Genomic DNA, 23,870 nt, shown 5'->3' with positions numbered 1-23,870 from the left:
ACACCCAGTTTTTACAGTTCTTTTTTTAACAGCTCCCTAATTAGCACTGCATTTGAGATCAAGTGTTAAACTATATTTAGTCTTATTATCATGGGGTACATTGCAATAGAACATAAGGATTTGTTTAAAATATGTCACATGGAGAAAAATCCTTTTGGCTTGGGAGTTCAGATTGCTATAATGGAGATATTCACTATTCCTATTTGAGATACTTAAAAACCATTTTCACCTACCAAGCAAGCCAGATCCAGAATTACAAAAGTTCCAGTATTAATATAGACATTATTTTATATCTGCATTACCTACTTTTTCCATTTAAGATTTTCAGTCTCAGTGAAGTTAAACCATTTGTCTGAACAAAGTTCTAGGAAAAGTTCAAAACCAGATTATCACCAGTGAAAAAAGGCTGCCTTGAGCCACCACCAGGCTTAAGTTGTGACACAGATCCTTCAATAATCAAAAAACTCTGAAAAGAGAACAAACAGAAGGAGATTTTAAAGCAAGAAAGGGCTTATGTACTGTGGTGCCTTCTGGGGCAGACTGCTACAGGCAAAAGAAGCTCCTCTCATTGGAAAAGGTTTGTGTAAAAGTACCATTAAAAAGATTTTGGATTCCTGAGAGGATAAAGAGGAAAAAGTGATGCCATATCCAGCTATGACCCAAGTCCATCAAATTTTATAATATAAATTGTCAAATCTTACTGAGAATATGTGAAAAGTGTCATGAGAGCACTGCCAACATTTTGAGTATTTTTCCAACACAGAATGTCTTTTGAATCACCTAAGTTGCTCAGGCAAAGCTACAGTCACTCATTGCCTTTCCTACTTGTGCCCCTCCTGTGCTAAGCTACAGGGAAAGTGGCACTTTGCACTTCCACCCCCACAGGAATCTGCACTGGGCAAAACTGAGATGCAACTCAAACTGTCATGACCCAGGCTCAAAAACACAGATTCAAAAATCAGGTTAAAAATTAGGAGAATAAACCCCAGTGTTAAGACATGCAGAGATGTTACTTTAGGATATTTCTAATTAATATAAAAGGATAAACTAAAAAGATTTTTAAGACAGTAAGGCCACTGAATGTCTTTAATTGACATAAATGGGATCTGAACACATTTAAAATCAGAGAGTAAAATCATTTTACTACATTTTCTGAGAAATTTTAAGAAAAAACTACCAGGCTGATTATCAAGTTATAGGACATCTATTCTTACCTGTCCAAAATAAACAAAGCTAAGTGCATGCTTATACTGTGTAGCATAAGTACAACAAAAATAAAACTAAAACTTAGGGGCCTCAGACTTCTCTTTTGTTCAAAATTAGGTGCTTAAAGCTTTAACAAGACTAATATTACGAGTAATAGTAAGCCATAAACTGAAGAGGTAAAAAAGAGGCAGAGTGGTCAATTCTGTCTGCAGTGCCCATGGGAATGGCTTCTTAGCTTGGATTATCCTCACTATAAATACTTGGATATAATACTTGTTGAATACTTGTTGATTCAACTGCACACTAAATGTCTTTCTGAAGCAGATCTGTGCAAACACCACAGCAGCAATACAATAATAACAACAATAATAGCAACAACAAGAGGAATAATAAAATCATGTGGTCCCACAATATTCACACCTGTGAAACTCAATCAGAAAGATTTAGTACAGCATCAGAAACCAAAGCAATAGTGATTAGGAGCCAACACTAGAGTTGCTGCTGCCCACAAGTGCTACAGATGACAATGTCTGCACTCTAAGAAACCATTGCAAGACTTTTTTTTGCTCCCACACTTGTTAAACATATAGAGACCTTAAATGCAATTAATTAATTCACAGTGCTTTAGAACAACGTTTTGGGCTGCCAGAATAATCCCAATCACAACAACTTCTAATCATATTCTTTTTCTCATACAGTAATATAAACACTTGCAATATCATAAAATACACAGTGCAATAAAGCTGAATTAGTGTGTCAGGGAAAATGCAATTTGGGGTATTTTGTTATTCTTGAATGCTTGATGTCACCACCATAATATCACAGCAGCAAGTTTTCTGAAGTACTTAACTAGAACAGCATATGGAATGCAACACACTGACTACAATTCCACTTTATTCATTTGGTGCTGAAAGAGCTTTTTAAAATATTTACAGGGTTATTAGTAAGAAATAATTCTGTGTATTGCATGCAGGAGAAAATATTGCTAGTTGTTAGTTTGCTGAGGAAGTGTGATTACACACATTTTTAAATTCCTTGATTGTTTCCTACCCTTTTTGTTGCATTAGCAATATGTTGATGTGATGAAATATAGAGCAGTGAACTAAAAAACTGAAAACTCTGCCAAACACCAGCTTTGCCTCTGGCCAGAGTATTCTCTACACCTGCAGTCCTGAAAGCACTGGAAAGGTTTCTAATTTCATGTTTTGAGAAGAAAAATAAAATGCTCTCAAGGAGTTAGAAGACCTTGCATTTTGGCCAACTGCACTTACATTTTTGGCACTGTGTCCCAAAGTGAAAAGAGACAACAGGGAAATTTTCTCACAGTATCCAAGTTCAGGATGAATCAGTAACAGCAGTGTCTTCTGCTCTTACCAAAATCTCTTGAGATGTTCTAAAAATGGACTTTTTAGCTAATTATTTCATGAAGGATTGCATCACTGCACAAATTTATCTTAAAATAGCTTCTCAGAATTCTCAAAAGGAATCTTGGCCAGGGTGATTATCCACATTACATAATCACTCAGCCAAGCCCACATGGTAATTTTGTTTAATACTGTATTTCTGAGAGATTGTTTTTAAAGCCTACTACAAAGTTCTACAGCTCTGAAAAGATACAGCATTTGGTGTATGGATCCAAGCAATTCCAGTGGTTTTGTTTTGCTGGGAGTGTATTGCTATGCCTCCCAATTATTTAAGCACTAAACAATAAATATTTAACTGATAGATTGCTGCTGCTAAATTGTATTTATATCATTACAATTAAACACTGTGATACAAATAATTTTTCTAGGTTATTTAGGTTTTGACATAAAAACAATTCTCTTCCAGCTTAAAAATAACAGAACTTTTACTTAAACTCACACAGTCACAATCCATAAAAAGATGGCTCAACTCATTCATATAAATAACATTTTAATCTTTAAAATGGGATATTCCTATCTCCAGCTTTACTAAAATAAATCATATATATTCTCATATTCTGGCAAAGGCAGAATATTTCATTTCTCTAAGATGCCTCTTTTTCTTTTGTAGTGTGAAAAATTGTGACAAATTACTTTAAAAATCAATGTCCTAATAGGAGTTTACAATGTGTTAGACATTCACAAAGGCCAGAAAATGTGGATATATATGAGAGGAATATAGATTTATTATTTTTTTTAATCATGGACCAACATGTTATTTTGCCTCTCAAAGCAAAAAATTCCCCTTACAGTATAGAACAGGGATGAATGCAGGGCTTTATATTAATATTTAGCATTATCTAGTGATTCATCTTCCAAAATTTATAAATATTTCTCCTTTGATGATCACATTAGGCTGGAGAAGTTGGGCTTTTTTTGAATTCTCTCTTTCAGCAGTGTAACAGCTGGGGAAATGGAGGATGGGACAAATAAGACCAGAAGAAAACAAGTGATGCTGCAGCTGATCATTCAGTGAGGTTCCTGTGACTCAGAAACAGCTGGAGGGACAGCACCTCCCAGGGAAACAGAGGAACTGGGATGGATCACACAGGGGAACCTGCCACTGCCCCCTGCCCAGCACAGCAGAGCAAGCCTGGGTGGTGGGTGCACATGAGAAACCTCTGGGGCTGACACTGGTTCCCCACAAAGGGATTAAAGAAGTATGAGTGAAGTCTACAACCTCTATTATCAGATAATTCTGAAGTGTAATAAAGGGGTGACCTAGTTAAACCACATTCCTGCTCCTGGTGACTCTTTTTTTTGTGGTGTCTGAGACAACAGGGAGATTATTTTGGCATCAATTTAATCTAGTTAAATAGCTTTACTGAAGATCTTTATCGCTATAAATAATGGAGGTATTTGAAGTATTTGGTTACAATTCTAACTGAAGCTATCCAACACAATGCTTCTCTGCAATCCTCTTCTGCTGTTCTTACTCTCTGTCTGAACAAAGTTATCAATGTTTTGAACATTTTCCAGCAATAGCTTAAAGGTGCAACACAAAAAAACCCCAAGCACAACAACAAAACAGTTGCCCAGTTCTCTGATTAACATTTTTAAAATATCCATGACAGGTATCATGGAACATGGCAAAGGGGTATTCATTTACTCTTCAGTAACCTAAGATGAAGATAAAAAGGGAAGATATCTAAAAAAGAAATTAAGTACACTCTCTTTTCCAAAGCAAAACAAAAATCCCTCAAATTATTTGGAACCCAACATCATCTGCTCTGCTGGGATGAAGTGATAAAAAGCATGAAGCATATCTGCTTATTTATCATGTAAATTTTGGTGAAATGTCTCCTGGGCATCTGACTGACCTAAGACCCAACTGCATCATGGCCAGAACACGTGTGATAATAACTGTTTCTTGAGGGTCTTTAACTATGTGGCTCTTATTTAAACCTCAATTGACTTAAAAAAGATACAGTGATTTTTACCTATTTAAGAATTAATTTAAAGGAAAATCGAAATTTCTAGATAACCTCTCAGAAAGCCTGAAGCCTTCTGAAAACACAATTTTTTTACAACAGATAAGCAAATAACTGAACAAGAGGAGGTTAAAAAGAGTCAATGGAATGGACAGATCTTGCTTTCTGCAAAGAGCATCTGCTGTCCTCTCTCACAGAATTAAGAAGGTTGGAAACTACATGAAGAGGGAAAACAAAATGTATTGGCTATATATAATACGAGCCAAGCAAATGTGCAGCTAATTCTGAACAACTCCAGAGAAGCAATAAACACTTTAATGGAACACATCCTACCTTGTGCAACTGCTGTCATGTGTCAGACCTGCCTTGAACACTTCCAAAAGGACATCAGCATAAAACAGCACAAAGAATACAGTGCCAATTTTCTGTTGCCAAGAAAGTTTGAAAAGTAATGTCTCCCCACCTGCTGTTTTAACTGATGTACTAATCTGTCCTTCTCTCGTTTCAGAGCCATTACTTCATCTTGAGTCTTCTTTTTCTTTGAAGCAGACAGCTCAAGCAAGGCAATATTTGCATCTTTTTCACTAATTGCAGCAAGCAAAGCTTCCTGTCTGATGAAAGAAAATAAAATTAGAATTGTTAGATTCTCATTAAAACAGAATATATGCTACTATACCACACTATGTGAGATGTTTCTTTCAATCACTAGGAGAACAATCACCTGCCCTCTGGACTCTCTAAAGAGCAAACATTGGCTGGTCTAACCAAATCATGAAATAAACTAATTAGCCAAACATTTCTCTTTATAGACTTTTCATTATTTGCTTCATCAACCATTTATCTCAGTCTATTTTACTACAATATGAGATCTAACAATAGTTCTGTGAAATTTCTTGCTTTTAAAAATCTTTGATTTTTTTGCAATTCACTTTCCCAAATTCTAGAATACCTTATACAAATCTATTTTGACTTATGCAGATCACAGAGACCGAATAAGAGAAAGCAAAGTGATATAGATAAAAGCCATTTTTCTATTATCCTGTTAAATTGGTAGCCTAGGGTCCTCAGTGCAGGAATCTCTGGATATCCTCCTCATATTTACTGATAAGTTTTCCTATGGATTTATTATTATTCACTGTGTGGACACAAAAATATATTTCCAAGAGTAAAATACAAGGTTTTTTTATCTGATTGTTCATGAGAAATCGTTTCCTTTGCAATCTTGACCCCTCAATTTCAGAGCACAAACAGAATCTTTCAGCATCAGATATACATTGGATAACACAGTCACTCTCAGGACCACATCACAAATAGTTTGTGAGGACATAAGACAAAGGCAATTTTTTACAATATGCAGTTGAAAGCACAGATCTTGCAGTATCTTATACCCTAGAAAGCTCATGCTTTGGCAAAGACACAATCTGTCCTTTAATTTCATAAATAAAACAAATATATTTACCTTCTGCAACATATTCAGTGACAGACTATTTTAGAAAAGAATATGTTGTGGCCTGTGCCTTTTCCCAGAACTATTTAAGATCAATCATTAAAAAATAAACATGGATAAATGAATCATAAATTAACCTTAGGCTCCAGCTCCTAATAAATGTAAGAATATGGGTTGTGAACTTCTCACAGTCAAGGTGAGCTGAAAGTTTGGAATTCTCACAGTCCTCTGCTTGCCAGCAAAAATGTCAAGAAAGTTATTTCACTTTTATTTCAAAGTTCCTAATGTATTAATATAAATATTTATAGGACAATATTTCTGATGGAGCCAAAGAAAAACAACCCATTTATTTTAGTCGAAGTTATGCGACATGGATCAATTTTAGATAAACAGTTGCATTTTATTCATACACTTTAATAGTCTCATTTATTATTCTGTCTTGTTCATTCAAATCTCACTTAAATGATGTTTTAAAGAGAAGGTTGTAAGTCTCCAACAGTCTTAATTTAAATTGTAGCAATGAATTATTTTAAAAGAACCAATATTAAACAAAAAATATATATCAGAGGGGTTGCATATTCATAATGCTAATTTGAAATGAAATATAGGTATATTGTTCTTCTATAAACCTCTTAATAATGCATAAAAATTGCTGTGTAGCAATTTGTAAAAGACTTCCAGTTTGTTTATATGTTGTGCTCAAGTACCTATTCCATAACACTTTCATTAAAATATCAAATTTTTAATGCACCAAAACAGGAAAAAGTGATTTTCTACTCTATTGATTTCCTCTGAACTTGCAGAAAGCAAGCAATTTATCATAAAATCATGGGATGGTTTGGGTTGGGAGGGACCTCAAAGCCCACCCAGTGCCACCCCACCATGGGCAGGGACACCTTCCACTCCCCCAGGCTGCTCCAAGCCCCATCCAGCCTGGCCCTGGACATTTCCTGGGATGCAGCAGCCACAGCTGCTCTGGGCACCCTGTGCCAGGCCCTCACCACCTCACACATGTCAGGCATGATAAAACAACTTCTCTGGCAGAAACAAAGGTATTCTGTGACTTTAGAGCCAAAGAAAAAGAAACAGCATGTTGCTGTTTCATATAGGCATAAAATATATTCTTCCAAATTAAATAAGGTTCACTCCTCTGCAGGTTTCTGAGAGCACACTGTCATAAAATTACAGAGAAAAAGTTAGTTAGAAGTGTAACCATGTTCCAGTTATAACACCTGAAGACAAACATTAATATTACCACCACAAACATACCTATTTTCATTGTAAGCATGTTAAAGAAATCTTAATCTCAGAATTTCCAAGGTTTCCAAATATATTTAGGTTCATTCTTAAGCTGTGTAGGTTACCTCCATGCCAGCCAGCCCCAATACAGTATGTCTGCTCTCTAATAGCAAATTCCACAGTAAATACTTGTCACCCAGAAGGTCTTTAATGATATATAGTTATTTAACACATATTACAGCTGTAAAAAGCCAAAAATGGAATAAAAGGTTTAAATTAAAGGTTAAAAACGACATGAAGCTATACTGAAATTTTACTTCTCTGAAGTTTAGATCATGTCACTGCCTCTAAATTGGCAGTAAAAACAGAAACCTGACTAATGAGGAAAATGAGTCAGAAGTACTGAATTATTTGGTATCATTTCAACATCTGATAATAGGATCCAGTCACATCCATATTTTTTGCATTGCCAACCAAAATGATCACACAGTCTTGTGATCTTAACTGTTCAGCTGTGCCACCCTCTCCACTCCACTTTAAAGTAACAGATGAGGTGAAACCTTTCATGGGAGAGGAAAGCCAGTCAACAAGCTTTGAAAAATCTTTACTCTGGATTCTGCAGCCCCAAACCCACAATATTTTGCAGACCTTAGCATGTATTTTCTCAGCTGATGGGGATTTTCCTATCTTGGGAAAATGTTTGGGAAAATACGTAACCAACCACTTTATTCCAGGAAATAATGACTCACATCAAGCACTTCCAGGAAATGATGGTTCATGGTCATGTGAAACAGCTGCTGCCAAATGGCACCACAAGTGCTCCACTGAGACACTCCAAGATTTGAATCAAACCCACAGCACAGATATGTTTGAACTGCCCCCCCCAAAATTATTACCAACATATTTTTTAAATCTTATCTCCATAGTTCATTTAAGTGGAGCTGGGAAGCCTTAAAGCTCTGAATGTGGATACCTGCTGGATAGCAGGGTGGGGATTTCTGTGGAAGTGCTTCCCCAGCCATGTGCAATGATGAACACATCAAACTCAGCACTCTTGGAGCCTCCCAAATGTGAGTCAGCTCTGCTCAGAAGCTGCAAAGCCTCACTTATCTGAGAGACAAGGTGTTTGAGCTCGGGCACAGTGCCACAAAGTGCTGATGGCTCCCAGAGTGGGGCTGGCTCAGTGTGGGCACAGCACCTGTCTGCACAGACAGATTCCTGCACGGGTCAGGAAATCATCCATGGTTATTAACATGGATAACCTGAACAGCAACCACCTCAGATATAAGTGGCATTTAAGCAGGCATCTGGGTGAACAAGAGGTTGGCACAGCTGGGCTCTATATTCTGCCTTATGATATGCTGGTTGCTTTAATTCTTGTTAAATAACTACCTCTGTAGAGAGGGAAGACAGAGAAGCCAAACAGATTTTACTATTATTATTTAGAGTACAAAATGAAGATGCAGGCTTTGACAGAGCACCTGAGGAAAGCCATATCCTCCTTTACTCCTGCATGGCCCAGGATCCAGCCCCCACTAAATCCCTGGAAGGCAGAAAAAGACCTTGCCCACGTTTGTGAAGCATTGGAAGTGAAGAGATCCAAGCATTTATGAAGCTGCCTCTCAGGACAGATCAGGATCTCTATCATATCCTATTTATTACATACTACACACAAGTTTACCCACATCTGTGAAAGTTGTTTTGCTAACCTGTCACCATACTTCAAGTTTCCTATGGAAGAACAAAACCTCATGGACAGAACCAATTTATTTTATTTATCCAGTGATCTTGCTAAAAAATTAATGTCATTGTTTTTGCAGCAAACATTTGAAATGAAATTATCTGGCCACTAGGAACAAGGTTAGGATGCCAGCAAAGTGGACAATAATGATTTTCTCACCTACAAACATGAGATAACTTCATTAAAAAATGTAGACTGTTGGCAAGGTTTTTACCTAAATCTCTCAGGTAAGTCATGCAATTCAACTTTGCTGCTAGAAAATGAAACTCATCATCAGTTTTAGTGCAAGAATTTTTGAAAATCAAGATCTGAATTGGCACCAAGAACAACATACAGCCTGATATACTCTCAGTTAACGTGACTAAGAGTGTAAGCATAATTTATAATTCCTAATTATCCACTGTGTCAGGAAAAAAAATTACTATCCAAATACAGTTCTACAGAGATGTTATCACTATTTGCAGCCAAAATGTCTCCTTATTGTTTAATAAATTATAGCAATAAAATACATTTTAAAATAATTTATTAGATCAGTGGATTAAATGACATTCTTTAACAGTAATATTTATAAAGTGTAATCCCTTTTGTTATTGGTAGTTTTTCCTCTCTTTTTTTGGCAAACTAATCTGTTTTACAAATAACATGGTAGTATTTTTAACACCAAAAAAAAACTCACTCTAACTTTTCACAGTAAAAGTAAATTTTCAAATTAAAAAATACATATTAAACCTAACAGTAAATGCTCCAAATAGGTAACTGTACATTTCTGCACATTTTCATTTCACCTGCATAAAGTAACTCCTAGGATTCCCAGCTATATCTTCCACTATAATATGCTGCTTATTGCAAGGAGAGGAGAGAAAACTTTTCTCTGGAAAAGCAAAACTGACTGCAATCCCCTGACTGCAGCCAGCCCACTCTGATGGCCAGGAATTCATTAATTTACACAAGTTGTGTTCTATCCAAAATTCCAGTTTGTATACTGTTTGCATTAACTAACAAATGATGGACTAGAAAATCTACTTGTTACATCTTAACATGGCTTCAGATTGGGAGGATTTTCAAGTGCCATGAAGACAATATAAAATTGATCTTTACAAACCAAAGTGCTGTCTAGAAAAGTAAAGAGAAATTCCACATTGATGATCTGCTGTGAATAAGGCAAGTACCATATTAAGAAGTAAAAACAAAAATTGCAAGGCAGAAGTGAGTCTTTTCATCTACACAAAAGGTCTTAGCTGCAAACACTGGATCAAACATTCTCTGAAATATGTGGAAAAAGGCAGAGAAATTATGAGAAAACATTGGGAAAAACTACAATGAATAGGCTATGAATGACAACATGATAACAAAAACCTATAATGCTACATCAAATTGAAATAGAACTTCTTTTTTCTATATCCATGTCAAGCAGAACAAGAAGCAATGCCCACAAATTGCAGAAGAAAAAAGCACATTTTCTCCTCCTAATATCTAGCCAAGGAGTAATGATAAGGGCCATTCCTCAGTGATAGTCAAATAAAAAGATTCCTTTCCTTGCAGGAATGATCAATTACTATCTGATAATAGAGATAGCTTTTGAACAAACAGAAAGTATAAAATAATATAAATCTTTTAGCAAAGTCACTGGAAGTAATGTCAAAGAAAAATCTGAATTAAAAAAAAATACCTTATATAGGATTAGAGAAAGCAGATGATAGCAAAGTAATTCAATTATAAATGTTACATAACACCTGAAAAATGCAATCTTATGGATCTCTAGCAATACACACACAGAGTTTGCATTTGTGAAAGCATCTGTCCTGGAGTGAAAAAATTACTTAATATGAAAAGGAAGTCTTAGCATACTAGAAGGGAAGATAAGATAATGCAAGAAGAAATAAATCCATGAAAGTCTCTGTTGAATGCCAAATTGAAAAAGTATATTGTATACAGTATTTTATCAAACTTCAGCCTAAACAAATGTCAAATGGAATAATTTCTTTAACAAATATGGGCAACAACTGAGAAAAAAGGTTTGCTCACTAGCATATATTTAGTCAAGATTAACTAAGGATAAAAAAATGTACTAAGAACAGATTTAATAACCCTAAACTGTCATTCAGCTAGTAGGAGGTATTCAAGATACAGCTAATAAAACACAAAAAAATGGTTCTAACCACCCACAAAAAAATCTCAGTAGTATAAAACACTGAAGGATGACCACTAAGATAAATGCTTTCTTTTGAGAGCTGCCTTGCAGTTAACCTTCTTAAAGAGTCTCCCAGAAACCTCTAATCATAATACATTGCATTGCCACTTATCACAGTCAATTTAGAAGTGAGCTCTGTAAACACTCCTGCCTTACTCCCCACCTCTGTTAGTCTAAGAATAATTTTTTGAGCCTTAATAAAAGAGCCCATGACAACTTTTTGGGAGGTGGGGTGAGTTCTTAGAAACAGTCCAGTTGTAAACCTAGCAGAATTTCAAGATTAAGATTTATAGAAACAAGACCTTCTAATGAGAACTTTTACTGCCTTTACTATTTAAGCTGCTCTCCACAAAATACAGAAATGCAATTTAAAAAGTCACTATTAAAGCTAAATCAAGTCAGAAATGTTTGAAGTAATGATGTGCAGTACAGTACTCAGCCAGCTTCTTGCATGCTAATCATACTGAAGGACAAAAAACCAGTTCAATCAACTTTTTCACTTTAATTATTGTTTTCTTTCCCTTGTGACCCCCGGTATTCAACCTTAAGTTCAGTAGGAGGTGACTAGAGATAGACAGTGATGAGAGATCCTGTTTGAAACAGCTTCTCTCTGTCACTCCTAAAGCAAATAAATGGTTTGTTAAAACATGCTGTTAATCCATTATGGATGTGCATGCATCTTAGAAAATAAACTTCAGAATATTATTGGTATTTTAAAGCTTTTTCTGACAGAAAATTTATCTCTCCTATTGCTTGACAAAAGCACATTTATAGATTACTCCTCTTAAATGAACAATTATCTTGCACTGTATTCAAAGATCAAACTCCTTTGAAATACTTGTAGAAGACAAAGAGAGCATGAAATGGCATTTTGGGTTATCCTGGTTCCATTAACAGCAAACACAGAGAACCATTGAAGCTCCACAGCCCAGACACACCAAGAAAGGGCTGCTCCATTAAATGTGGGACACAAAAAGGGGGACCTGCTCCTGCACACCCCACTCCACACTCCAACCCACCAAGTACCTTTCTTCACATTATCCAAGTACCAAATCATGAATTTTCCATCTGATCAAGTCTCACCTGGAAGCAGGTGTGAGGATGAAATATCAACACTTACACTATGTGAGACAGACAACAAATAGTCTCTATATTACTCCTGTATTAGATTTATATTAGATGTAAATTAGGCTAAAATCAAAGAGAAAAGGGAAGTTTCATCTGTTCCTAATGTAAAATTTCAGAGTAAAAGGAAGGAAGAAAAAGTGAGGACCTGATTCTAAATAATCTCAGAGGAGTTTCTTGACAAAGCAGCTTCCTTATCCATCTGTTCTTTCCCTCCATTCCAGAGCCACAGTTCATTACTCCCATAATCACACCTCTACTTACATCTCCCACATTGCCTTGACACTGGCAATTTCAAATTATTCACTTTTTCCTCCTTAACAGCAATTTGAAATGTGCACATAAGTCCTTTGTTAAGGAAACAAAACGAATCCAGATTTTAAAGGGTAAAGAAGGAACTTCATGCCCATCTTTTGGGATAGTTTCAGGTAAGAAGTAGCCACTCAACTGCCCTTTGAACTCTTGGAACTTTATCAAGCCCTATAACATTGTACTTCTGATGTCTTGATAACAGATATTTTAGAAATTATAGATAAGTAAAACAGATGCCCCATAAACGACATTGTGAAAGCAATTAGGTCATAGTTTCATAGATCATGTTTCCATAACCACTGCATTCTCATTTCATTCAAATGGGCAGCATTGCTCACACAGGAGTAGATGGAACAAAAAAGATTGTGTGAGAAAAAATAATTCCTGCAAAGCACAGCAGAAGAAATCAGATGACAATTATTCCTGAGTTCTGCAGATTTTACTGGAACTGAGTCCTGTTGCTCATCTGGCTTTGTTTGATTCTCCACAGGAATGACACCAAGACTTGGATAAAATTCCTCTGCCTGCTTTATGCCACAGCCCAAAGTGCAGAAATGGGGATTGCTGGAAGAACAATGGGATCTGAGCACATGGGATTGTGTTACAGCACAACATGGCACTGCACAGGGTCCACCTAAGTTAAACAGGAAAACAAAACTACAGGTAATCTGTCATTGTCAGCCCACTCATCCTTCAACGCCGCTTCTTGTGTTTATAGAAGACAAAGATAAAAGTGCTTTTCAGGAGGAATGGTTTGATCTTTAGAATATAGTTCTTGGTAATGTTTTTGAACTGCCAAATAAAGGTTTAAGCTTGGAAAAAATGTTATTATTAAGAGTTATTATGGTTTTAATGAATTTGCAGAGAATTCAAAATTTAAGTCAAAGACATATAAAACTGAGATGCAGAAATGCAACATTAAAAAAAACCCAACCTTTGTTTTTAATTTTTGTTAACTGTAATCTGTCCTTAATATTGAGTTGACAATACATTCCAAATAACCATTTGTTACAAAGCAGATGGTTATATTAAAGAATCAGGGGAGCCTCTTCCAGCTTTTAATAAATGCTGATGAAGAAAATTATCCACACAAACAAAAATATACAAAACTCTATTTCTTTCCTTTCCACTGGAAATTTAAGAAAGATTAATCTGTTTTTAAAAGAAGTAACTTAACATTCATCACTTATTTCTACATTATGAGTGTGTGTTAAAAGTTACATGGCTTAATTTGATTGAGACAGGAAATTCTGCCAATTATTACAACTCAACATTTCTATTCTGTAAAATTACGGTTTTGCTAAATTTGCTGCGTTGATAATGTATTGCTAGACACAGAAGAAACTTTAACATATAATTTCTGGCAACTTCATTATATCTGGAACTATTGGAACAAGCCACAGAAAATCAAATATTAACACCAATAATCATTGGAGCTAAAAAGAAAGGTAAGTTATTTTATTTCTTCTCTAACTAGCAGGCCACAATTCCTTTAGGTACAGGATGTCTAAAAACCTAATTGCCCAAGAACATTTTATCAGAGAATATTTATTAAAACCCTGCCACCATTACTATATCTTAGTGGAAAAAAAACCAACCTTCATTTTTAATAAAATACTCCATACTCATGATACAGCATAAGAAATTAATAACTATAAAATAGAAAAGCACCAGTAAAGACTATGAAAGCCTGGAATAGGAAAAAGATATTTTATTTATAAGGAGAGAGGAAATTAGGCGGCAGCACACAAATATTTCTCTAATTAATTTCTTAAAAGACTGGGAATGAAAGAGATAGGACACCACATGATGCTGCTTAATTACATGACTTCCCTGCTAATGGAGCTATTCACAAGCATTGCCAGGAGCATGAAGACCTCACATGATTCAACTTTGTGTAAAGAGTTTCTTCATTGATCTTCTTTGGTGGGTTAACTGCTTCAAAATCTGTTTCTGACTAATGAAGCATTTTAGAAAATGCATGTGTAGAGTCTTGGAGCTCTACAATACCCACAGATGCTCACAGTAAAGACACTTTGTGCTCTCAAAGCAGACTAAAGAGGTACAAACCATATCTGATCAGGTTAGAGGCTACAGGACAGATACTGCAATGGTAATAAAGAGTCATCCCAGTAGAAAAAACAGAACTCAGATATCTTGATACAGTTCCACAATGAGTTGTAGCATGTTTAGTCTTGATAAACAACTTATTACACATCATTCCAACCTAGCACTCGAAGTCCCTACTGATTTCAATAATATTTCTGGCAGTCTTCAGCAAAAGGTCTTAAACTGAAGGACCTTTATGCCAGGTAAAAAGGGTTTTTTTTTGTGCTAAGATCAAGTTGACTCAAATTCTACTATAAAAGTGGATAATAAAATTACTTAATCCATAAGACTACACTGGTTACTGAAAATCAGTGCTACATGATACTTCTGAAATTATTAAAATCAGTGCACTACAATTTAAAAAATTGTATGGCTCTTACTGTTTGTTGGGTAGGTCAACTAAAATGTTTTTTCTTCCTTGTCAATATTTTAGCTATCATCTCTTCCCATTGTTAGAACACTTCTCAAGCCAGGTCTGTGTCAGAAATAAACTGGTCTAGTCAGGTATTCTCATTATATGTTAAAATAAGTTAGGTGAATCCTCTTGGATAAAGAGAGTATTGAGACTTCCAGAAGCAGCTACCAAACACATCAGACAGCAAAACCAGGTTTTCCCTGGGATAGTCCTACAAGAGGTATGCTTGCAAGAACATTTGAGTTAATAAAGATTGCTACATTTCTACAGCAGATAAGGTAAAAAAATCTATAAATCCATTCCAAAATGTAAGACAGGGACTGTGCATCTAAAAAAAATCAGCAGTGCTTTTGGAAAAATAACCAAATTCAGCAATTAAAAAAAAACAACCCTCTTTAGAATCAAATAGAGGAAATGTTCTGGGGCCTCTTCATGCCCATGGCTGATTAATTTTTTTTTAAAACAATGTACAAAGTTGTACACTTACTGCAACCATGGATGAGTTCTAGAATCCAAGACAACAAAAAAATTAAATATTTCTGAGTAGGATTTTGAACATTACCTGAATCAACAGCACATCTGGAAAGAATTGTGGCAGCATCAGCCTAAGAAGTAGTTGCTATGGAAAATGCTGGCTGAAGTTGCTATCAGGGTGGCTTTGTGACTACACAAATAGTGTGATCCATGTTCAGATGAGCTGTCACTAGGAGGAGGAATGCTGATACAAGTGCCATTGCTATGAGAATGAAACAGCAGCTGTTAATTTCTGCAATGAGCAGAGATTCAGAACAGGTGGGAGGAAATAATGGCACCTCAGCTGCTCAAAGTCAGAAGTTACCAAATCAAAGTCTACATACAATAGCAGGTGAAGGATTTGTTTTTCCTGTTGTATAAAAGGGACCTTCTTAGTCACTACAACTCAACTCTGCAGGTACCTCTGCTGCTGAATGTGTGCTCCTGTACAAAAGAAAATGCGCCCTCAGAATACAAAATAAAGTTTTCTAAGTAATAAAATAAAGTATTCTAAGCATTACTTTAAAGCATATGAGAACCACACTGGTGGCTACAACAAACCTTCCCCAAATAAGAAAGACAAAAACTTGCCAAAAAGAGGCTCAAAGAGAGAATGCAACACAATCCTTTCTAGACTAGAGGATGAACCAAAAAACCAAAAATTCACATCAGGATCAAGCACAAAGAAATTTTACCTATGTCTGCCTTATTTTTTCCAAAAAAAAGAGAAAGGCATGCAGGTTAAATTCCTCCAAGGACCCAAGAATATGTTTTGATTGTTGAGAGAGACCTTAGAACAGAGACTCAGGAACTATTTCCAAGTCCACAAAGAAATGATTACTGACAATTATTACTGCACCTCATTGACAATTTGCTAAAGGTGTTGATAAAAGTTGCTAGTCAAAAAGCTGTGGCATGCCTTTTCTTAAGATCTAATACAATTAATATATACCAGCAACAAAACCTCAGCTGCTGCAGAAGAGGAGGAGAGAGAAGTTACTATAAGAACAAACAGAATTTCCCAACATTTAAGGACTCACAGATCAATTTTCAGTTGTCAAATTTAAGGTGAACTACTGTTCTTTAATATAAAATTACAAACCAACTAAATTTCGGATGATTTCATAATGTACATAGCAAAATATACGTGCCCATATATACTTAAAAAAACCTGTAACTTCAGCCTAATTGATCAAAGAAAAATGAAGTTGCTGAAAAACATTCAATATATCCCACAGATCCTTTTTGCACAGAAACTGAAGTGGTGAGAAACCTACAAAGGGCCATAAAACTCTTGGACTGAGTTTATTGTTGTTTACTCCAACCAGCTAAGACCACAGTTTAGGAAATCCTAATCAAGAAAATATTTTATGTAAATCTCATTACCCATAGACTGTGTCAGTGTCCAGCACAAAGTCACTGCTTCCAGGTGCTGTGTGATTATATTCCAATAATGAATGTAAGCATCTCTCTCAGGAGCCAGACCAGGTCACCTGAGCAGTGTCCACACTGAAACAGGGAACTGGAGAGCTTGCTGGCAGGTTTTAGAGCCACACTCACACATGAGAAACACAAGTCCTTTGCTCCTTCTTTGATCTATCACTGGCCCATGGATCTGTGAAAATGCTCTCCTGCCCCTTCAAGAGCCCTAACCACAAGCTACTCCACTACCACAGAACTTGAGGGAAGGATTAAGTTTCACGCTGCTCCTGCCAGGAATCCCCAGAAAAAATTATCAGAATGTGTCTTCTGAGTATAATAAAATAGAGATATTGAGAATTCCAGGCATGGCTTTTTCTATTCAATACAGACAAGCAATAGTATAGCTAACTAAACCACAGCAACCCTCCAGAGTGAAAAAAATCCAGCTGCTAGGTTTGGTCCAAGTCTAATTCTGAAAAGGGACCCCAAGGACTCTAGTCCTCACAAGGTCACCATGTGGTATCAATTGGCCTAAAGTGCCTTTCCAAGCACCTTTTTTTGTCAGAGATTCTTGGTTCCCCATGCTCCATGCAGCCTGCACAGCTGGTGCACATTATTCTTCAGCTCATCCAGAGTGGGGGCCTGGTTTTAACAAGGTCACAGGATCAGAGGGCACAGCCACTCTCTTCTATCTCATATATTTTAGAGTTTCCTTCCTGTGGAAGTTGAGCATAAAGGTGAGTTGATGGGATTACTTGCAGATCTCATCCTGCCATCCTTCAGAGAATCTCCACTCACAGACTTTCAGCACTGTCCATCAACAGGAGATGCTCTTGGAGAAGTGCAAAGCTCTGTTTTAAGAAAATATGTATTTTGAAGTGCCAAAGGAAAAGGCCACATGTCCAAATCATCCCAGTTCTGGCTTTGTCCTTGCCTTGCAGACTCTCCACAGAAGGTGCACCTCATGTGAACCTGGGGATGCAGCATGCCCAACAGCAGATCTCTCCCACCTACAGGCTCTCACTCTGGCCATGGTCAGCTTAAATGAAAAATACCACCAGCCTGTCAAGGACACCTGAGTGCATGAAGGCTAGGGACTGGAGATTTTGGTAATACAACAGCAGAGGTGCCAGGGCCAGAGATTCAGTGTGAATCAATGCAGCCCTAAATCAAGCAGATTAGCATCACCATTGGCACTGCCCTCTTCTAGAGTCCTTCCCTGATTTCTTTTCTTTTTGTGGGATGACATGGCCTAAATGTCTCAATTACACTCATCAGGAAAAAGTGAACCCTATATTTAAGGGAAGAAATCCTTAACTGTTCCAGCTACTAATGACATTTGTTTAAAAATTAATTGTATTACACATATGACAAATTGATATTTTCAGTCCAACTCTCATCACTTTTACTTTCCAAATAATATTTCCATTGTACTCCCACTAGCAAATGTTTACACACCATATCTCAATCCAGAAAGACAACAAAGTAAGAGATTAGAAAGAATTTCTCAGACATAGCTGCCATTTGTTCCCAGTGTAGAATTGCCAAACTTTCTGTATACATTTGGTGTTATACAGTTTTATTTTTTTTTTTTAATTTGTAAACCATTTTAAATATGAGGAAAATTAAGTCATAATATTTATAGGCATTTATAAAATATGCAAATCCACATAAGGAAACAAAATTTAAAACTAGTGTGAAAACTCTGATGACAATTATATTGAGAGTTAATTACAGCACAAACTAAGGACTTCTGTAAGCTGCAAATTTACAGTTCCTTAGAAATGATGAGACTCACAACTCCAGTAGTGAAAATATTATTGCTTCTGTAAACTCCAAGCTCAAGTATAAAGTAGATATGTAACCTTCAACTCCCTAAACACTCCAATTTGGCCACTAAAGATGCTGTTTTACATTTCCAAACATTTTCCCCTGTCACTACTTTTTATACTTCAGTTCTCAGGTTGTAAGTATTTGTTACTTGCAAAGCAACTCCTTTTGAACACAGAATCATGGGAGGCATTTGTTACTAACTGCTAATGCAGCCTGCCAAACAAAAACTCCCTGCTGGTGACATGACCACCTAGTGACCTCTAAAAATGTTTTAACAATGTGAAAAATATCTCCCTCTTGTAGGAAACAGCAATTTTTTAAATTAAATGTACATTGAATGTTCGCTTACATACAGATAAATGGTATTCAGAGTCACCTTCTCTGTTTCCAATTTCAATCTTTTGAAACCCAGCCCAAACCTAAATAAATAAACGTTGATACTAAGAGGAAACTAAGAGCTCAAGAGCCTTGTGATTCCACAAACAGCTTTTTTCCATTTTCTAAAATCTAAACTTCGAGCCAGACATAGAACAGGTAATGAAAAGAAACAAGTTTGGCAGCTCCTATGTGGGTCTAAGTTGAAAATATGTCAGGCAAAAGTAAGTGGCTATAATTTGGCAGATTTAAAGTCTTTAAAAGTTTGCAGCTTGCAGAACTGTTTTTTTTTAAAGTATGTAAAATTTGCAAATTGAAACACTATAACTGTGTTGAAAAGTGACTGTTACATAATGCCACCATAACCAAGCTTTTAAACATCACTTTACCACTACCTATCCCTCACACAATAGTATCACAAAGAGAAAAACAAATTAGGATACCTACTGATATGATAATAAACATCTAATGCTTAAATATGGTATGTTTCTTTAGTATTCAAGGAGGGCATTTTTTCAAGTTACCAGGACATTGAAAGCTTTCAAGCAAATAATTTTTAGCCAGTTATACCACATTGATTTACTTCTTTCTTATTTAGAAGACACTAGATTAAAACACTGCTACTTGATAGGCTCTTTAACAAAATATAGGTTTCTGGAATATTAACCTGCAATTACCTCAGATCATTCATGAAGAACAAATTTGCCAATCTTACTCCATCAACATTTATGATTTTACCAAGAATAATAAACTAGCTGAGGTACAAGTCTTGAATCTCTCTCCTGCTCACAGCCCTTTGTCCCTCTGATCCAACAGAATCAGGCTAAGACAGGCTCAGCAGGCTGATGCCACAAGACTGACCAAAGTCACAGCTCCTTCCAGCTCATTGCCACAGCTGCATGCAACTTCAAGCATCACATATAAATTCAAGGACCTCAATCCTGTTAAAAAAAACCACATTTTAACCTTCTCCCATATTTAGGCTTTGAAGGGAAAGTTAGAAAAGCTGATACTAGAGCTGAACAGCTGAAATACTGACATCACAAATAATCCAGAGGAACTTCCCACAGATTTTGAACACATTGAGTAAAGTCCTTCTTACACCAAAAGCTCCATCACTGCACAGGGGCAGGCATTTGCTGATGGGTGGCTTTCAAGAACTTTATACTGCATTAATCTGCAGTGATACCTATAAAGCATGGATAATTTTAATAGAGTCAGGAAGGACACCCTTTCTAGTACTCTAAGAGAAGAGAACTTTTTATCTAGATAAAATTCTAATTCTGCACATAAAATAATGAGCAACAGGTTTTATACACAGCTAGAGTGTGTAGTTACTAACAGCTTTTAGGGAAAGTACTCCTATAAGGAGTTACTAAAATTTTTACTCCTAAACTTTATTCATAAGCTACAGGGTGTGTCTGTGTGATTCCCACTCTGTTCCAAAGGAAAAAGTGTTATTTGCTCTTCTAGAATTGCAAGAACTGCCAAGAAGTAAAAGGATACATTTCAGGTTCTGAGTACCAGAGCAGAATGCTCATCCCTAGAACAAGACCCAAGGCACTGAATTATTTCTCATCTTTGACCCTGACCAAACACTGCTGTTATTTGGGAAGCCTTGCACTGGCTCCCACGTGTGTCTGGAAGTGATCTGGAGCAAGGTGCTCTCCATTCAGAAGCTCTCAGCCAGTATTCACTAACAGACATCTGACACAGACAGCAAGATAACTCACCTCATCTCCTTCAAATGTGATGCAAGACAGACTTGTGAAAAAAAATCATAAACTAATTAGAAAAGATAATCCTTGTATTTCATTACTTTTGCACCAAAGCAGAATTTTCAGTTTTATGTGAAGTGATGCCCTTTCTGATCCTCATACAAGAACATACTCCCAGAGCTAATTCTCACCTGTAATTTCACTGTGCTTTTGTAGGCAATGTACAGAGGTTTGCACAATATTCCTTGAATCAGATCTCCAGCTGGTACACATTTTGTAAATTCCACTAAAGACACAGGGAATGTCCTAGTTCAAGCTTAATGGTCTGGTACATAAACCTTGCACTGAGTCAAACTACCTTACATTAAAATTACAAAGATGTTATCATGATTGCTAGGATTGTATTTATTGGTGCAAAATTATAAAAATAAAGCATATTTTAATGGTTTTGTATGGTTGCTAATATTTTTTATGCCTTTTTTTTTTCCTCTACAGTGTTTCTTTATAGGTTTTATAACAAACTGGAGGCAAGACATGTCTCAAATTCCATCTCCAAATAACAGATTACTGACTCTCTGCTTAATACATTATATGGTTTTATTCAGCCTGCTACAACTACTGCACAGGAAGAGCTACTCAAAGTTTTCTTTCTTCTTTTTTTTTTTCACAACAGTGGGAGACATGCCAGCTGGGACATTTTAAGACTCTTTCATTAAAAAAAGGTTAAGGTCAAAATAAGTATGATAAACATGGTAGTTCATCTTCTCAAAACTGAAGATGAAAGACTAAACAGAAGAGAATATTTTAACTTCACTAACTGTAAAATCTATTATTTTTTCCTTAATGCATAATTAGAAGCATAAAATACTTGGGAAAAAAACCCTTTTTTGCTCTAAACTTTTGTCTTTAAGTGTACCCAGCAGTTAATTTAAAAACTATATAACTATTACATTTATTATATGTTTTCAATTATCTAGATGATTGACATTTTCAAGTTTTATGGAGGATTATGAAGAGTAAAACACTTTAAGAGAAAAGAAATACATTTTCCCATGGTAAATGGAAAAAAAAAATTAAAACAGAATCCACTTTGTGTTTTGGTTAAATTTGTTGTCCATTGTCTAAAAATTTCTAAATGCTATGTCTTTGAGATCCTTGCATATATGACTACATTAAAATAGAGTAAATTCATATACTTTGATTTCTTATACTAAAATACTTTGTTAGAAGAACACTAAAATATGTTTTCACTCACTTTCTCAAAGAAAAAAACAGCCCAAAGGTTATCAGATGAATGGGGACAATAGATTAACTTCCAAAGAACTATATTCTGTTTCTTGTAAAAGAAAAGTAAATTTATAGCACACCAAGCTTTTATTCCCAAGGGAATATAATAACTGGAATGCAAAAGTCTAAAACTGGCAACAAGTAAAGCTGGTCAAAGTATAAGTAATGAAACTTGAAACGAGGCAAAGAGATTTGAGAGGTTAAAGGGAGATAGGGTGGAAAGCTCACAAGGCAGACCTGTTCTCCCTCAAATCCATAAGAAAAATCTTCAGTACAGCAACAGCAGCAAGGGCTGCATAAATTTGAAGTGACAGAGTCTTTTGGACTGTGGTGTTATTTAAAGTGGAAGAATTTTTTGGGGGATGGCAGAACCCAGAGAGCACTACAAAGAGGTAGTTTTCTGCCCAGCCTTAAGGGTTAAAATGAAAGGAGAAATATCAAAAAGATCATATTAAAATAACTTTACCTCAGGGACTGGTGCAGTGAATTACCAATGGAGATATGGGAAGGAAAAAAGGCTCCACTATAGTTAATTTCCAAAAATACACTGCTACAAAACTCCTCATTTAACCCAAGAATATTGATTTTTTTTTCAGTACTTCTTTAAAGCATAAAAAAAAAAAAGAAATCACAGCAGCTTTAACAGATCTATTGATTGTTCTTAATGGATAACACAAGTCATGTGGTATCAGTGGGTGCAACCAGAAGGGCTGACACCCAGTTTATTTAAGGAAGAGGGGAAGGTTTCCAGTCTGCAGTTACAGAGAACAAGCAGCTCACAATGGAGCCAGTCTCACATCTAATATCACAACTGCTCTGATTTAGATACCATATACCCAGGGATGGGGGGCACTCTAGAAAGTGTCAGGTAAGAATTTAGTCTGAAGTGCCCTCTTGGACAAATTACTGTGATGTGCTCAATGTGAGGTGACTCCAGGGCTGATGCAAGGGGAGATCTGAGCTAATGCAGAAGCAGCAATCTGTTTGGCAAATCATGTATTTTAGGAAAAGTTCTTTACACCAATAGCCTGTGACTCCACTGGCTGTCTGCCAAAGTCTGGGTGAAACTGAAAGTTCCAGTTTTGACCCACAGTATTAAACAGCTTGGCATCTGCCCCCTTGGAGGATTCCCTTTCCCTTCCTTTGTGCTGGGCAGCTTGAGACACCTGGGGTGAGAGTACTCCCAATGGAAGTGTGAGTGTGGGGGCAGCAGGGGAGAAAGGAAAAGGGACAAAGAAGGAAAGAAAAACTGCACATCTTGATGTGAGCCAGCCCATGAGGTTTTCTGTAAGGACCACCACTTCACCCTGAAGAGGGTATGAGTTCCTACTCAATGTACACACTACAAAAATTCAGCCTTTGACTTCATAAATGGTGAAATTATTCTGAGGTTTCCTTTATTCCTTGGCTTTCCTTGTGGCACTTCCTTAAAGAATAATTTAAAAATACTTTGAGTGCTACCTAATTTTTTTTAAGCCATCATTACACAGCTAAATAGAAAACAATATCAAGGCTTTATATTTTCACATGATGCCTTAAATCC

At 36.2% G+C, this 23,870-nt stretch overlaps 1 protein-coding gene across 2 annotated transcripts in view; it reads right to left on the bottom strand.

Annotated features, from left to right (window-relative positions):
• ERC2 (ELKS/RAB6-interacting/CAST family member 2) overlaps nt 1–23,870 on the bottom strand; it is a 390,835-nt gene that overhangs the window by 126,287 nt on the left and 240,678 nt on the right. For both annotated transcript variants that reach the window (XM_056501857.1, XM_056501859.1), the window contains one exon: nt 5,064–5,211. In XM_056501857.1, the coding sequence (XP_056357832.1) occupies nt 5,064–5,211 (148 nt within the window). The remainder of the gene's footprint in view (nt 1–5,063; nt 5,212–23,870) is intronic.

This window comes from Oenanthe melanoleuca, chromosome 12 (genome assembly GCF_029582105.1).
Source record: "Oenanthe melanoleuca isolate GR-GAL-2019-014 chromosome 12, OMel1.0, whole genome shotgun sequence".
Taxonomy (NCBI): Eukaryota; Metazoa; Chordata; class Aves; order Passeriformes; family Muscicapidae; genus Oenanthe; species Oenanthe melanoleuca.
Note: the sequence above shows the minus strand (reverse complement) of the source record. Positions and strands in the feature narration are given on the sequence as shown.